The 17,401-nt window shown below is 34.9% G+C and overlaps 2 protein-coding genes across 3 annotated transcripts; one reads left to right on the top strand and one right to left on the bottom strand.

Annotated features, from left to right (window-relative positions):
- Window positions 1–13,143, top strand: LOC127072669 (muscle-specific protein 300 kDa-like). Of its 2 annotated transcripts, XM_051013254.1 has the most exons (10): window positions 1–233; window positions 2,275–2,577; window positions 5,686–5,943; window positions 6,641–9,376; window positions 9,474–9,658; window positions 9,798–9,836; window positions 9,933–10,439; window positions 11,019–11,262; window positions 11,768–11,823; window positions 11,962–13,143. In XM_051013254.1, exons 2-10 carry the CDS (start codon window positions 2,515–2,517, stop codon window positions 12,179–12,181), a joined length of 4,308 nt encoding a protein of 1,435 aa, XP_050869211.1. In that variant the 5' UTR covers window positions 1–233; window positions 2,275–2,514; the 3' UTR covers window positions 12,182–13,143. The 2 variants fall into 2 exon arrangements, with proteins under 2 accessions (XP_050869211.1, XP_050869212.1); XM_051013255.1 differs by lacking the exons at window positions 1–233; window positions 2,275–2,577 and adding an exon at window positions 3,355–3,891.
- LOC127072671 (protein HIRA homolog) lies at window positions 12,024–17,159 on the bottom strand. Its single transcript, XM_051013257.1, has 12 exons — window positions 16,921–17,159; window positions 16,781–16,843; window positions 16,592–16,702; window positions 15,919–16,517; window positions 15,529–15,810; window positions 15,200–15,459; window positions 14,576–15,128; window positions 14,295–14,484; window positions 13,939–14,223; window positions 13,757–13,854; window positions 13,562–13,686; window positions 12,024–12,173 (listed from the first exon to the last, which is right to left on the bottom strand). Exons 1-11 carry the CDS (start codon window positions 16,955–16,957, stop codon window positions 13,564–13,566), a joined length of 2,601 nt encoding a protein of 866 aa, XP_050869214.1. The 5' UTR covers window positions 16,958–17,159; the 3' UTR covers window positions 12,024–12,173; window positions 13,562–13,563.
- Window positions 17,160–17,401: the final 242 nt, after the last annotated feature.

Below are 17,401 nucleotides of genomic sequence, written 5' to 3'. Positions count from 1 at the left end.
CGCAAAACGTCTATCAGTAGCGCGGGAACCGTCAACGCGCGCGTTTCGTGTTAAGAACGGCCGATGAGTTTCCTCAATGTTTTATTTACGAACGAGTTATTTCTGATCGCGGTGTCTTAGGAATATATCGTCCAAACAACGATGGCAAGATTACCGTCCTATGTAAGAAAATGTAGACATCGTCGGCTCCAGAAATTCTTAGATAGAAACGAAGCACAATAAATAGCTTCAAGGTAAGCGATACTAAGAACGGCCGAGGCGAGAGTGCTTCCTTCGTGAATAGCATAAAACGTTCGTTATAATTTCCGGTTTTCAACGTTAAAAGCATTGAACTTATAAAACCTCTACAAAATATATATCTTATAAGCATTCGTTCCAAATTACAACGATGGAAATTGTAACATGAAACTTGACTATGATGAAAAACGTTTATTCATTTCATTGGTCTGTGTTGTACACCTTGTGAATATAACTGGATTTTCGTGTAGTTAGCGTAACTAAAATCCAATTTATGCAAACGTAAGAAAATTGAACGCGACTTAAAACCAATTTGAAAGAAATATATAAATCTAAATATATATAACGTCGGATCGAAACATCGAAAGCGACAATAGCGATATAAACGTGTATTGTACACCCATATTTTTCTGTCATTGATAAGAACAAGTGTGCCTTTCAAACGACATAGACGAACGTCTCATTATCTTATACGCGACTTGTCATTGCTCCGATCTTTGCATGTAACAAGTATTTCAAGTTATGATCGACAACGAATATATGTATGATACGACTTCTCGTATTTTCATTCTCAGAACTGCTAAAAAATTCGTAAGTATCGCGTACACAACTCGATAACCCACGGAGGTCAAGACAATATTTGTAAGCCGATAGCACCGGATACGCGTTAGCACTCGTCCAGAATAAATGTCGTCTTCTTTTCGTACATTCTCTTTCCGTTCGATCATCTGACGAAAGGATAAAAGAACGTATGTTTTAAATATACAGATTAGGACAAGAAAATATAAACATATATCGTTCGAAGTTAGCCTAACCTTCGAGTTTACAGACGATCTCTTGTATTTCAAAAGATCTTTTATTTATGTATATTTCTTTTTTTTTCTATTTCTTTAAAACTTAACCATGATTTCACCGGAAGAAAAAGCACAGCTGCCCTTTAGAACGTTGAGTCTTCTTATCGTCGCTCGCGTCCACATTAAAGAATCTCATTAATATCACTGTCCGAGGGCGTCGAGTTATTTCTATGAATGCACGCATACGCAAGCCAAGAATTTTGCAACGACTCATTACCGGAAAGACTTAAAACATGTTTGCATGTAATTAACGATACCATTCGAACACATACGCGTCTGTTAATTCTTTCGTCAAACTTTAGCCCATGTGCTTAATCGGCTAAGAAAGTAATCTTTTTGAAAAAATTACTCGCAATTTTTGCATACATCAATCAGATATAATTCGATAAAAATAATTATGGTCGATGTTGTAAAGTCTTGACTTCGATCGATGTACTTACATGTATGTATGCACGCGCATCATATGTGTAATTCTATAGCATGTGTAATATACGAAACACATATTTGTATCAACTCGATAATATATTGAGGTCAGATTAGTATATCTCTTTCGCGTAGGTCGCACTGTTTAAAGCATAATCGCGAAGTAACAGATGCTGATAAATATCTCCGAGCAAAAGTGTTCCCAACTCGAATTTCGTTATCGACGAGTATATTGATCAAAAGTTGTAAAGTAAGTGTATATGAATTATTCGAACGATTCTACGACTCCAATGTATACCTAATCGTCGTTACCTTGCACTCGTTACGATTTCATATACATATGTATATGTGTCGTTCCGAATGTCTTAAACGACGGATAAAACTTGGCGCGAGACGCTTCCGCACGAGGCTTCGGAAAACTCTGAGCCAGGTTAATGAACTCACCATCTACAACACAGAATTAGTTCAACCATGCCCTGACCGAATTCAATTCGCAAGCCTCGAAACGTGCTCGTCTCGTGCGGCGAAATTATTTTTAGCTTCCTTCATTTGAGGAAAAGCTTTTTATGCGTGTTATTTAAATAATCCGCCGAACATTTCATCTTCGTCAAGATGAAAGAGTTCTAGTAATAAGATCAGAGGAAATAAATAATTAACGAAAGGACTCCTATATGAAAGCTCGTAAAATTGAATGTTGCGTCAAATAATCGTATCGTGACAGTGTGAAAGTCAAAGATAAAAAAACGAGGATTCATTTCAGGGATTAAACGGTGATTTCGGTGCACGCGAGGTGCTTATTAGCGAACTTCATGCCGCTGCTGAACCTCTGCGGGAGAGCTGCGCTGCAGAGGTCCGTGAGAGGGTCGAAGCAGCGGTAAATGAAGCTGTACGAGCTTGGGAGGACACGAAAGCTGAATTGGATGCCCTTTGTACAAAATATCAACACGCCTGCAACTTGTGGCAACAATACAGAGATTCGAGCGCAGCAGTAAAAGCCTGGATGGACACTCAAATGGGTAGTGTAGCTAATTTACCTCCGGAGGAGGCTATCAAGCAAGTCAAGGTGAGTGTGTGACGAACTCATATGAGAATTAATATTAATTAATCTAAATATACAATTTTCTTTAATGAAATTATAAAGAAAAAAATTAACTAAAGTAAATTTAAATATAACATTTCGTTAATAGTTAGTATTAACATCAAGTATACAATATATTTACCGAATAAGTTTCACAAATTTCACTAGAAAAATAATCAATAAAATCGGTCATCGTGATAAAAATTAACGTAAAAGATAAAAAGTATATAGTAATTAAAACAAAAGATAAAAGTTGTATCGGTTATTCAACAGAGATAACATAAGCACAATCGTAACGTGATGTTCCAAATGCTTATGTGCGTCTAAGGGCGCACATCTTCCGAGTTGAGAGCGGATGCGCCACCGATCGGCTGCTTCTACCCCCACCCTCGCACACTGACGAGTCACGCACGAGCACAAGCATCCTATGAGGGGTGGTCGTAGAGATAGAGAGAAAAAGAGAGAGAATGCAGGCCAAGAGAGCCCCCGCTGACTGGTCTCATCGATCCCCTTGGACGACGCGTCGACGACGACGTCGACGGTAGTCTGGTCCAGAACGTCGTACTGATCTCTTCTCTCTATCTCTCTCACTCCCTTTCTTAGCTAACCACATCTGCTTCTTGTCTCATACTTCGTGGTATAATTTTCTTATCTCGGTTTTCTTTCCGGGTTCCGCTTCCTTTCGTTACGTCCTCTAAATGAAAGGAAAAAAAAAATTTTTTTAGATCAATTAATTGTATTTCTCTCTCTCTCTCTCTCTCTCTCTCTCTCTCTCTCTCTCTCTCTCGCTCTCGCTCTCTCACTCTCTCTCGCTCGCTCTCTCCCTCTCTCTGTCTCTCCCCCTCCCCTGTCTCTCCCCATCCCCTCTCTCTCTCTCCTTTCTCCCTCTTCTCTCTCTCTCTCTCTCTTTCTCTCTCTCTGCTCTCTCTCCTCTCTCTTCTCTCTCTTTCTCTCTGTGCCATCACGTGCGTTTACAAACCGGTAGTACACGCGACCACGTGTATAAGGAACGACATTGTGAATCGATACACGTTTGTCACGTGTGTGAGCGCATCTTTCACTTCTTTTACTCTTTGACTCTTTTAGACTTAACGCGCGCGTTTTGCGTGACGTGTGCCCGTCCTCTTGCTCTATGTATAAAATTGTATTAGTGCGCGTAGTGCATGCTCACACTCGCTGACGTGCGTGAGTATTTCCGTAGTGTCGACATCGTCACGATCATCCAAAGAGTAGGAGAAGACTTAAGCTTATGCTCGGTGATCCAAATTCAGAGACATGTGCACGCCGGAGGAGGCGAAGGTACGATCGAACGCGATGTTAGCCGACTTTTTCGATCTTCCGTTTCTAAAACATTTCTAAAACAATACTCTACTATTCGTCTCTCTCGATCATTTATTTTTAGTTTGATTTCGATTTTGCTCTACATCGACCTAAAAGATAAGTTGGCTCGACTTAACTTTGAATTATTTACTTTGACGAGGAACTTTAACCGATGATGTCATCGAAGCGAATATCATAATTTCAAATTTATCGCGAAAATATTTCAAACTAAATAATAAATCGATTCAACGGGATTAGAAATCAACGGAAATATTATTGTATTTCTTTCTTTTTTTTTCAATAAATAACGTACTAGGAATCTAATACAAAGAAACAGTAAAGAAAATATATTCTCCCTACCTGCCATATGTCTTCCGTCGTAAACATCGTATACATTTACGACAGCTGCTCATTTATGAATTACTTTTACGTTCGTATATCTTATCAGTGATTTATAATATACTATCGGACGTCTCGCCTTTACGGAACACATTTTAAAAGCGACCGTGAGTTTGCAACATGAAAAGAGAATACATTTGAAGAATATTTATTTCAAATTAAATAACATGTGTTATCTAAGTGAGATAAGAAATGAAGTGAATACTATTTTTAAAATATACCTATTGGGAAAACGCATTATCTTATTGGAATTACGCAATGCCAAAACTATGCCAATCATCTGCATACATATTGTTATGTCGTTACAGTCTAAGAACACTTAGTCATTCTTAATCCCTTATTTATCATCTTAACCATTCCTTTTTGATTATTTCTTACTGATTATTTTATTCTTGTTTTTCTTTCTTATTTGCACAGTATCTTTTATCGTACCAACGTACAGTTTCAAAACAGTCTGTAGAAGAAATAGAAATGGAACGCGATTAGATCACTGCGTATATAGACAAAAACGCCCAAGGACCGTGCATAACACGATTCCGATGCAGGTGGTCAAAGGTCTCCAGTTTCGGCTTATCGCTATGCCACTCTCCTTTGCTTTTTTGACTTTGTTAGCAAATAACTCAGTTCGCGATAAACTTTTAAGAGAAAATGTTGAATTATGATGCCCTTAAGAATAAAATAAACGCTCAATCTCCCTACGCGGTCCTTTATAATTTTCTTTTTTGTTTTCTAAAAACTTCCACTTTGCGATGCGTTTAATTCATAATACTATAATTTACAAATACAATCAGTTAATTAATGTGTTACATTTTTCATGAGCACTATGTACCATAAATTAGAATGAACTTATACTCCCGATACGAAATTTCAAATATTTTCTTAATGTTTATTAAAATTTATAACGCGATAAACAAACTATTAAGTAACAATACAAGTATTTGTTAAATATTTACAATTCAACAAAAACGAGTATCTCGAAGCTCGATAATTGATCCACGATTAACGTCAAATGTATTGAAATATCGTATTCTTGAATGAAATCATATCTAATGCTTATATACAGAAGAAACTCGAGCTTCTAATAACGATAGAAAATATAAACACGTTAAAATTAGACTTTCCCTCTACTAAATACATCAATAGATAACAAACTTTCGTCGTTCGTGTTGTCAAAAAAATGTTTTTGTTGAGTGTGTACCTTGTCTTGTTATTTGTTATGATTCAATCTGTCTAGCTGACTAAAGTACACACGTACGTATAACGCACAAAAAATTATAAACAAATACAGGAATGTAACGACACATCGAGTTTACATCGGCAGCACATAATCCTCTTACATCATCGTAAATACTTATATATTTCAATTTGATACAGGTTTGCGAAGAAACCCTGGCAGAACACAAGGAAAGGTTGGCGGAATTACGCGGTTTGGTAGCACAGATCGCATCAGACGTCGGCTTAGACGCTGGCGGTCCGTTACACTGTGAGGTCGAAGCACTTGGTCGTCGACTCGAAGATGTCCGTGAAACTTTGTCAACCCTCGCCGACACTGCCGACGTGCGTGTCCTTAATCAAGAACTTACGCATGTAGATCTTTGTCAGACGAAGAATTTCCTCGACACGGTACAACAGGTACGATTTTTTCTTAACGCATCATATTTGTAATATTATAATGAAAGAAGCAGAAAAGCATCGTTTTATATAATATAGATTCTTTTGAAATGTTGGATTATTTATAATAATAAAATTGAACGTGGTTATTAATTTTATCCACGATATACATATCTTTACCATTTTTTTATTCGTACAAAATAGAAGCACGCATTCCTGTAACGCTTTCTTCTGCTCGCAAGGCGAACACTATTGGTGCTAGGTACAACCTCGATCATCCCCTCACATGAGCGTTTACATTTTAATCGTCGTAGTTTCAAAACAATTTGTTATGTCAAGGCCGAAAGGCTTAACCTGCTATTGCAATTACATCAGTCACGAAATCTGCAACAGCTGAATGGCCGCAACGGTGCACTTAGCGAAACTTTCTTAGCGGAGACTAGGGCCGATGGAAGCACGTTTTCGATAGAATACCGGAGCTTAAAAGCTGAAGTCTTAAAGACTCCTGCAAAATTCTTTGCTCGAGTATGACGCATTCTGAAGGACGATCAAATTCATTTTCAGTATATCCGTTTTGCATTCTTGTCGATAACGAAAAGTTATAAAAAAATAATGACAGAGTCGATGGTCGTAACGATAAGAATGATCAATAAATCTATAAGTTTGCTTGTTGGAGTTATTTAGAATGATTATTTATGAGAAATTAATTTTATTTCAGAGTTTGACGACTGTCGGTCAAGAAGAATCCAATGAGCACTTGAAGCTACTCCGTAATCATCTGCTTGCGCTAACACGTACGGAACCACAGCTCCAATCTATCAAAGATAGGACTGTAACAATGTCAACTCAAGAACCATCGGTCGTCGAAGTCCTTCAGCAATGGCAACGAGTATTCAAAGAAACCTTCCAACATTATCACCGTCTATCTGTTCGTTTGTTTAAGTCACAGGACGTAATCGCGGTTCTGAAGTTGTGGCAAGAACATCTAACTTATGTGCAAGAGTTCTTATCTAACCGCGTACCCGGTGATTACAATGGTTTATCCGAACATAGAAATCTTTGTGAGGTTTATAGAAATCTTCTTACCGACCAACAAAATCACTTGTTAACTATTCATGGAAAAGAAGGTAAAGATCTGAATGTTACCGAACAGTTCAATGCTCTGACAAATCTTCACAATGAAACATTGGCAAAAATCATGGAAAGACACACCGCTGTACACGATCGACTCTTAGCATGGGACAATTACAGACGTGATCAAAACGACCTCTTCGCTTGGTTGAAGGACATTGAGAGAGAACGCAGCCGACTGCAATTACGCTTCATACACGTTCATAGATTGGATAAGATTCTCCAAAGAATTCAAGCTCTGCTTGAAAAAGTTCCATCGGGTGAGGCCCAAATAGAATCGCTTCAAAAACAACAAACTCCTTTGCTTATTGATTGCGATGAGACTTTGGCCGTTTCGGTACGCATGGAACATGCAGCGAACGTTGAACGTATCGCCAATTTACGTGCCGGTTTAGAAACCTGGAGAGATTTCGTTGAGAGAGTACAAAAACTTCATGAACAACATGTGGCACAGACCGATAGGATCACGAACACGTTACAGGATATCGGTCAGATACTTAATTCTGTCCTTCACTCGATCCCTGGTAAATTGTCACAAACCAAAGAAAATTTGCTTTTCCTGCAAGAATTGAAAACTCGTCTGGTCGATACTAGTAACGAATTGGAATCTTTAAACGTACTTACTAAAAAGCTACGAGAATGTCTTAGTCCTTCTGACATGAAATCATTGAATCAGCACGTTGCACTTTTGTGGCAACAACAAGGAGACCTCGATCATCAGTTAGCTTTAGTCGAGTACAAGCTTGGCGAACGTTGCGGCCTACAAAATCGTTGGATCAACAGACAAAGCAGACTGTTGACCTGGATTGAAGACGCGGAAAGCAGAGTGAAAAATTGGGACATGATCCCTCTTGGTGAACCCGAAAAAGTGCTAAAACGATTTGAGTGCGAGTTGCAGGCAGAAATAGCTTTAAAACAGCGAGAATTCGAGTGGGTGCAAAAAACTGGTCAAGAATTAATCGATGCAACCGACGATACTGAAAAAGCTAAGGTGCAAAATGGATTGGACGAAGTGAACGAAAAATGGTGTAGATTACTTACGAGTGGAAAAGTTCGAGCGAATAAATTACACGATTTAATACAATCAATAAACACTCTCGAAAAGAAATTAATAGAGCAAAGAAGTTGGATGACAGGTATCGAGGCGCAACTTTCCGAAAATTTCATCATCGAAACTGTGAATCAAAGCTGTATTGATAAGAAATTAGAGGACCATGAATACATTCAAAAAGCTATTCAAACGGAAGGTGCCAAAATCGGAGAAGTATTGAATCTCTGTGAAATGTTACTACACGATTCCGACATATGGAAAACATCTCTGAATACCGATACGATCAAGAACGGTATGGAAGGTCTTCAACGTCGATGGAAAACTACGTGTGTTAGATCGGCTGAACGTAAGCAAGAAATCATATTGGCCTGGAAGTTACTTCGTGAGATGGATAATATTAGAATAGAACACGAAGGTTGGATCACTCAAACAGAAAGTGCACTTGCGAGTTTTGAGAAAGAAATGAATGAAATTACTAAAAAGGATACGAAGGAAATGCTAGAGAGATTGAAAACGATAATGAAAGATATCGAAGCGCATGAACCAGCTTTGAAGATTCTTGAACAAAACTTTGGACGACTTGCAAAAACTAGATTGGAACCTGAAAATTTAAAATCGCTTACAGCTAAAAGTCGTAAAACTATAGACCGATGGCTCCAACTTAGTAGTAGAACAAATTCCATAATCGCAGCGATAGAACGCGAACAAATGGACTATCACGAATTTAGTTTGGCTCATGGTGCTGCGTTAGTTAGCCTGACACAAATCGATATTCGATTGACTCAATTGCAACACTTGCTTACTCCTGAACAACGAACGTCACCACGTGGTAGACTGCAACGATTATCTGAAATCGAAAAAGAATTAAACGCTCAAAATGTTCTACTGCAAAAAGCTGATAAATTAGCACTCGAAATTATGCAGGACAGTCATCCGGATGATGTGGCTAGTATACAGGAACTCGTGGACGAATATCAGTCTTTATGGAAAGAAATTAAAACGCGAGTTACTACTTTAAGAACCGAATTAGAATCTCAGGAAAAATCTGAAGTAGACGAAGCCGTTCAGGTTGAAACTTTGAAATTCGAACAAGACACGGCTGTTCAAGTGAACACTTTGCCTAGATTAATTAGAATGACATCTTGCGACGCGTATATGTTGGAATTGAAAACAGCTCTCACGGAATGCCATCATTCTTTGGATGCATTAGAAACAACTATCACACCAGAGCCTGTATCCGGACCAAACCTGAATACAACAACTAAAACAATTGTAAGTCTTTGTTTTCCAATCTACATATTTTTAATTTCTGTTAACACTTTTCATTTCTTACAATTGCGTATATATAACTTTCATTTTTAATCCATAGGCAAAATTGATTGGATGTTGTCAATCGTCTATAGAACTTGTGCGTCATCTCCATACTTTACTCATGGAAGACACAAAATTCAATGTAGAAACAACGATAAGCGAAGAGGTGCAAACTGTGATAACTCGATACGAAGCTCTTCTTTTACTCGCTAGAACGCGTGAACAACAAATTAGAGAACTCAGGTACATTTTTACAATGAATTAAACTTATCTCATAATTGTACAAAATTAAATCCTCTCTGAAAATGCTTATTAACACCATATATCATGAATAACTCCACAAATCTCAAAATTCACTAACATGGCACTTTGCTATTAATAGGTCTCCCATTACAGACGCTTATTCATTTCCATGTAATCAGTGAGTGTAATTTCTTACTAAAATATTAACATGTGTTAAAAAGACGTTAAAGATTATAACGTAAGGAAAATATTCAATTATTTATTATATTTTTAGCGATAGTGGTAGACTAACGTGTCCGCTTTGCTCTCGACGTAACTGGACTCAGTTGGATAATGATCTCTGGCGTCTAGAAAAATGGTTAGAGTTTGCTGAAGGTACCCAAAGTGAACAACACTCGCCACCGAGTAATATCGAGGACCTGGAATATGTTATTCAAGAACATAGAGAATTTCTTCAGCACCTTGACAGTCATAAAAGCATTGTCGTTAGTTTGAACATTGTAGGTGTTCATTTGGCTGAACATACAGAAGACACTAGCCGCGCAACAGAATTACGTGATCGATTAACTGTTGCAAACACAAGATGGGACAAAGTATGTGCGTCAGCTGAAAAATGGCAAGAACAATTGCGACGTGCACTTATTTCGAATCATCAATTTCATCGTATCATCGAAGAGTTGTTTGCTTGGCTCGAAAAGACAGAAATTGTAATTAGGACGAGTGAACCAATCGATCTTTCCGAAGCTACCGATATTCTGGAAACAAAATATAACAAATTCAGGTATGTTAATTTCTTATAAAAAATTAAGTCATCAATTTTCAATATAAACATTCTATTATATACTGATTTTATACGTTAATATTAATACGTATTCATTACTGTAAAAATTGTATAAAAGTTATATAAATTACAATAATTTTAAGTCATCACTTGGATATACAGATTAACACGTATTTCAATACATAAATATAAATACATTAATGATTAAATTTGAATTCTAATACATATTTTGCAAATAAATGCATATTTAACGTAATGCAAATATATATAAACTATCGAACAATGAATATTCCTACCAAAATTCATTTTGTCACTAATCTGCTTTTTACATAAAATTAATATAATTTTTTACAAATAAATATAAGGAATTATCATACATTGAGATGATACTATACAATCAGCAACCTTCTTCTGCAGATATATATATATATACACACACACACACACACATACATATGCATACATATAAATATGTATATATATGTTTATATAATTATAAAAAATCTCACAATTATAGCCATATAACAAATATTACAATTTTGTTTTGACCCTTTTTTATTGGATTTTTTATTTTTTAAGGGAACTACGAAGTGACCTTGAGCGCTGTGAACCGCGTGTTTTATCTCTTCAAGAATCTGCCAATCAACTACTAAATGAACAGGGAGGAGTAAGAGCTCGACTACAAGAACTTCGATTAAGACTACAATCGTTACGTCGACTAACAGGCATCTACTCATTAAAATTAGGAGCAGCTTTAGGATTGGATCCACGTGATATCGGACTCACTGCTACGTCCTCCTCATTAGCCACTCTTTCTCGCGACGTAAGTTTAATTCTTAATTACATATCTAAAAATAAAATAGATACATTTATATCAATTATGAATATATACATACATACATATATACATACATACACATATATATATATATATTATATATATATATATATATATATATATATATATACATATATATATATATATTTGATAATGTAGTCATTTGTTGATAGTAGCATTTAAAGTTACAGGTATAAACATTTTTAGGTCACTCGCTGAAACGTGATCTTTGCTTTTATTTTTTAAATGTTTAGCCATTTAACGTATGTAGATTATTGCACAATATAGAAAAGGATCACGTAAAACATTATATTAAAGCGCACGAGAGCAATGAAATCCGATGAAAGGGAACCAAACATTACAGCACTACAAAGTGCACCTGTTCTTTCTCATTGGCTTATACCATTATCACGTGCGCCATATGTAATAATAGTAGTAATCACTTGCACAGTACCTTATTGTTTGTGTTTTTTCTTTTGTTCAATTGTAGCTACTCGATGAAGCTGCCTCTGGGTCCTCTCAGCCACACACAACAGCTGCCACAGAGTATGTTCTCTTCCTTTTCCCTGTTCAATCCAAGTTTATTTAATTTTGGATTGCCATTCTTTCCATATAAAATACTTCTGTTCATCAACTTGTGTTTTAGATGAAATATAATCATTGTTTTTACTGTAATTGTTACAGTGGTGACGAAACACATCAAATACCACCAAGACAAGGATATAGTTTTCTAGGAAGAGTTCTGCGTGTTTCTCTTCCGATACAAGCATTAATGCTGTTGCTACTTGGTATAACTTCATTGATACCGTCAACAGAAGAAGATTACAATTGCATGCTCTCTAACAATCTCGCTCGAAGTTTCACTCTAATGGTCTATCATCCAAATGGACCGCCGCCTTTGTAACAAAAACAGAATGTCTTCACTTCATTTATGTCTATTGGTAAAAACTACTGCATTGATAAAAAACATTGGATATAAGATTTAACGTAACATGCAAAACGTTGAAATATAAATGAATACGCTGCATATATATATATATATATACATGAAAGTGTATACATAACGATTCCAAATACAAAAAAAATTTGTATATATCATTATAGCACACGATTTTCGTATATCGTCAATGACTTAATTTATTCTTTGGCTATATAATCCTTTAGAATGTTACAAACTATTAATGAGATTGCAACATTTGTGACATAATAGTATTTTGAATAAAATATTTATAAAGGATTAAAAGTGAAGTCAGCGATCGATAGTATTGACGATGTTAGTATTTATGATAAAAAATTAAACTAAAAAAGTAATATATATTGATAATAAAGATTATCACATTATTATTGCAAGAATGGTTTTTGAATACACAATTACTTAGCAATAATGCTTCCTTTAAAATATAATGTTCTTTTCTTTAATAGAAACATAAGAAATGAACTATCTGTATGAAGTACTTGTATTATTCCTGCATAAATTACACAAATGCAGTCTATTTACATTATGCATATTTGTTGTAGGATAAATTAAGTAAGATTTGCCGAATTTTTATTTTTATACTTTATGTTTATACCAAATTCGATACACGAAATGTCTAAATCTGATTTTGATACAATATTACGATAAATAATGGTGCTAATATGAAAGACAGTATGTTAAATATATATAGAAACTACATATTCAAATTTGTTACTTCATTGCAATTGGTCATAACTGTATTGAAACTTTGTAAATATTATTTAATAATACTTTAAGATGATATTATATCATAAAAAATAAAGAATATATAATTTGTGACTATGCGTAATGATAAATACGCACAGAATAATGAGAAATTAATTAAATACATAAATACTGATTTGTCCTTATTCCGTTTAATATTTGTTCATACCTCCATTCTACGTCATGTTTCATTCTTTATTATAAGTTTTACCTGTTTGAACTACATTTATCTAATCTACTCATTTGCCTACTATTTAACTGTTTTTTCTTTGAATATAATATTTTTTCTTGTTGCAATTGATTATCTAATTAGATACATATTCATCTCTCTTACTTTATAAAAACAGTCCTAATAGTTTAGAAAAACACAAATTGGTATTTATGAAAAATTGCATTTATTCCTTATCATAGGAAAATTTATACTGATTATCACATCGCATTAATTATCACATCAATATAAAAAACTGTACAAATGCATATTCATTGCATAAAAATATAAAAGTATCTGATGTGATATCAGCTAGAACTTATGCTGCAAGATTTATTGTTTAATATTTCACTTACTTTTATGTACTCTGATTTTTTAATGCCATTAACTGTTCTGTATACTCAAGAAATAGCCTTTGCCAACGAAGATGTCCACCAACAATATTCAATATATCTCCCAAAAGTTTGTGCTTTTTTATTCCCTATATAAAAAACAATTATATTAGTATTTATTCATCGATTAACTTTACACTTACAAAAATTATAACTTACTAGAATCATGGGATCCCATGATGAACTTTTAGATGCTGATGTATGACTTGGACCCAGAAGATCATCTAAAATTAATCTTAAACGCTTCTCCAACCCATCTAAAAGAGAAACGATAATTTATAATATATTCTGCACAATATACGCAGAAATAATCATTGCAATAATTAATCTATGAAATATACCTTGAGTTAATAAAAATGATACTAATGCCATTATCCAATGAACATATTCTTGTGCACTGCCGAGTGCTTTAGATGCTAATAACTGTTGTTCCATGTAAGACACTATGCTAGGAGCAGTATGTGCCAATCGAGGATTAGGTAAAACATTTCCAGCAGTTCTTAGTAAACCTTCCTGTAGAGAAAACAATGGTCCTCGAGGAGTTCTACTACCAGATGAACTTAATGCATTAAATGAAGACCACCGCCATACAGGATCGTGACTATCTCCAATTAACAACCATGTTCCTAAAATAGTTAATTGTATTTATTATAGAAAATATCAATTTATTACGAGTTAGAGAATAATATCAAAATACCCATTTCTTTGTGGTAAATATAGGCTCTTGCATTAGTAAATGCTAAATGTGGCATTCCATTATAAAGTGTACATGACAATATTGATGTTCCTGGTGCTGCTAAATGAGCAGCTGAAGTTGATACTATCATTCTGCATGTATTACCTATTTCCCATACTCGTACATCACCGCAGGTTGATATAACCATAACCTGATAAAAATGGATAAAACAATTATTTTCTATATAAAAATATAATTTTCTATACGAACTTTTTCATTAAGATATAGTGCAAATACATTACCGCATTACCAACAGCATGAATTTTTGCTAATGGTGCAGGTGGTGCTAACGGAGGTGCAAATCGAGATCCTTTGACTGGATGAAAAGTATGTAAACTACCATCTTCTAAACCAACAGCTATGACAGCTGAAGAGGCAGCAAGTGCCACGGCATTATAACCCAAATAAAGATCCCAAGTTGGTTCTGAATCTGTACCTCTAAATACTTGTAAATGAGCTAAACCCTGACTATTACTGATTGTAACTGCATGATGTCCAGCTTGTTGAGATAATGAATTGGACGGTTTCAATGCAGGAAGAACAATTTGGCCTGCTCCTTTTTCAGACAAAATTTTTAGTTTTTTACTTGGTGACAAGTGGTGTAATTTTGGACTGCTTTGTTCTCGTCGTTTTAAAGTAAGTGATGAAGCTGGTGTATTTATGATAGCAGAATTTACCGAAGAGGTAACATTAGGTGTAACGACATCGTTACGTTTTTCTATTACAATCGAACTTTTTGTTTGCGATTTGCTTGTAAATGTTGGTACTGTAGTTCCACCATTTATTGCTGTATCCCTAAAATTTGTTAATTTCACCTTATGTTGAATATATTTCATAAATTAGAAACATATTCAAAATTAACTTACATTATATCAGGTGGTGGTGGTATGAACATAGGAGTAATTCTTCTTTTACCGTCAGATGTTCTAGTTTCAATCTGTTTGTTAATGGGACCTTTAGCTGGTGTAGTTGAAGTATTTAAAGGTGCTGGAACTGAATTTGTAGAAGGAACTTGCTGTTGGCTAGGAGGTGCTGGTGGTTTCAAATTCAAAAGTTCAGGAGCTTCCATGACCATACAACCTCCTTGGACTAGTGGTTTTCCATATAAACGCTCATGAAGGCTACTCTGTAATCATAAATAAATAATATAAAATGGCAATGATATAACAAAAAATAATAATAACAAATGACATACTTGTTCAGCAGGATCTAAGGGCTGTCCAAGTTCTTGTTGAGTAAATTCAATGAATACGACAGAACCATCCCAAGAACAAGCTGCAAGTCTGAGACCACAAGGAGACCAACTTGCATCCAAAACAGAATGGGTAAATAATTCACGTATCACAACTAAAGGCCTTTTAAGAGACGTTAGCCATACCGATAAAGAACGATCACGAGAACCTATAGCAACACAACAATATTGTTGCGGTTTAGAAGAACCTGACTGTTTCTTTTGTAAAATATTTCCATTAAACCTCTGTAAAATACGTAAAAAAGTTGTTTTCCCATTGCACATATATATTATGCATTGAAATTTTAGTTAATTAATAAAAAGCTTATAGAACAATATAATTAAATTACATACAACACAAGTAACTGCTTTCCTATGACCAACAAAATCCTTATCTTGCGTCCATCCATCTCTTTCAATTATTTGTGCTGTAGGTCCACCACCATTCATTGCATGTGCTGATACCAAATATTGCCCATCTGGACTCCAGGATAATCTCAAAACATGGGTTGTTCCACCACACTCATCAAATGGCTCAGAGATTAAAGCCTCTTCTGTCCAGTCTGTAGTGCGCCATACTCTCAATGTTTTGTCATCAGATTGTGATGCTAAGTATTTTCCAACTGGATCCCAAGTAATGCCTTTCACAAAGCCTGTATGACCTTTTAGAACAGCTACAATAGCAGGAAATTTTGATGCATCCCATACAATTACACTGTTATCTACAGAAGCTGAAGCCAGCCATGGACTATGTGGAGCCCATGCAAGATCTAAAACATCTGCTTCATGGGACCGTAATGTAGCTATACATCGCCAAGTTTCTACACTTGCTTTTCCTCCAAATATAGTACTTCCACCAGATCCACCTGAGAGTCTCCATATCATAATAAGTTTGTCTACACCACCAGAAGCTAATAAACCATTATTACTCCATCTGACACAATTTACACATGCTAAAAAAAAAGGAAGACTAACCATTGCAGTCATAATTGAAATTAAATAATTTTTAATGCCTATAAATTTATACCAAGATGATTATCTAGTTGACATAATATTTTTGGTACATTTTGATCCAATTCAGCAGCTTCATTTACTACAGGTTCCATATTCCATATGACAACCCTTCCAGAATCGCCACCTAAAAATAGTAATATTATTTACAATATAATATTGCACAATAATTAAAATAATAAACTAAGCAATTATCAAAGCATACCTTGGCCTCCAGTAGCAAATCTTTTCCCATCAGGGTGTATGTCAACAGAAAATATTGAATATCCTAAAAAACATTCAGAAACATGCGTAAATTTAACTCATTTAACACCACATAAGGATAAACAACTAAATATAACAAACCATCGTGTGTGACCCAATTAGGTTTAACTAATTTCATCTTCTTGTATTAAATAAACTATTATAAGAATACCGATTATATTACAATATGTAAATCTGAATCATTTTAAGTATTTAATGTTGGTAAAAGACATGTTTTCCTCGTGAATTCAAAAGTTTGATGAAACATAACCTGGAATTAATAAGACTCACTGTAAACGCAAACGCTAAAACAACACAGCCATAGAAAAAATATAAATGATAGATGAAATTTCGTTAAAGCTACCTAATGCTACCTAAGAATGTGGGAGGTAAAAATTAATAATGATTCTTCCTGAACTACTTTACCACGAGGATTGCCATCTTTATCGATAGATGATAAAATAATTTGTTTTTTATTTCAATTGTTTATATCACATGTGGCATTAATTTTATGAATATTAAACTCTTAAAATCCTTAATTATTTAAAGATAAGTAAAATAATCTGTATATATTTATTATAAA

This window comes from Vespula vulgaris, chromosome 2 (genome assembly GCF_905475345.1).
Source record: "Vespula vulgaris chromosome 2, iyVesVulg1.1, whole genome shotgun sequence".
NCBI classification, from domain to species: Eukaryota; Metazoa; Arthropoda; class Insecta; order Hymenoptera; family Vespidae; genus Vespula; species Vespula vulgaris.
Note: the sequence above shows the minus strand (reverse complement) of the source record. Positions and strands in the feature narration are given on the sequence as shown.

What these genes read in the sequence shown, in the direction of transcription:
- LOC127072669 (XM_051013254.1), top strand. Translation starts at nt 2,515, where the DNA reads ATGGACACTCAAATGGGTAGTGTAGCTAATTTACCTCCGGAGGAGGCT. An exon ending in CAACAAATTAGAGAACTCAG is followed by an intron (nt 9,659 to 9,797) that starts GTACATTTTTAC and finishes TGCTATTAATAG; the next exon opens with GTCTCCCATTACAGACGCTT. An exon ending in TATTCATTTCCATGTAATCA is followed by an intron (nt 9,837 to 9,932) that starts GTGAGTGTAATT and finishes TTATATTTTTAG; the next exon opens with CGATAGTGGTAGACTAACGT.
- LOC127072671 (XM_051013257.1), bottom strand. Translation starts at nt 16,957, where the DNA reads ATGAAATTAGTTAAACCTAATTGGGTCACACACGATG. An exon ending in TCAACTAGATAATCATCTTG is followed by an intron (nt 16,518 to 16,591) that starts GTATAAATTTAT and finishes CTTTTTTTTTAG; the next exon opens with CATGTGTAAATTGTGTCAGA. An exon ending in TTCATGCTGTTGGTAATGCG is followed by an intron (nt 14,485 to 14,575) that starts GTAATGTATTTG and finishes CATTTTTATCAG; the next exon opens with GTTATGGTTATATCAACCTG.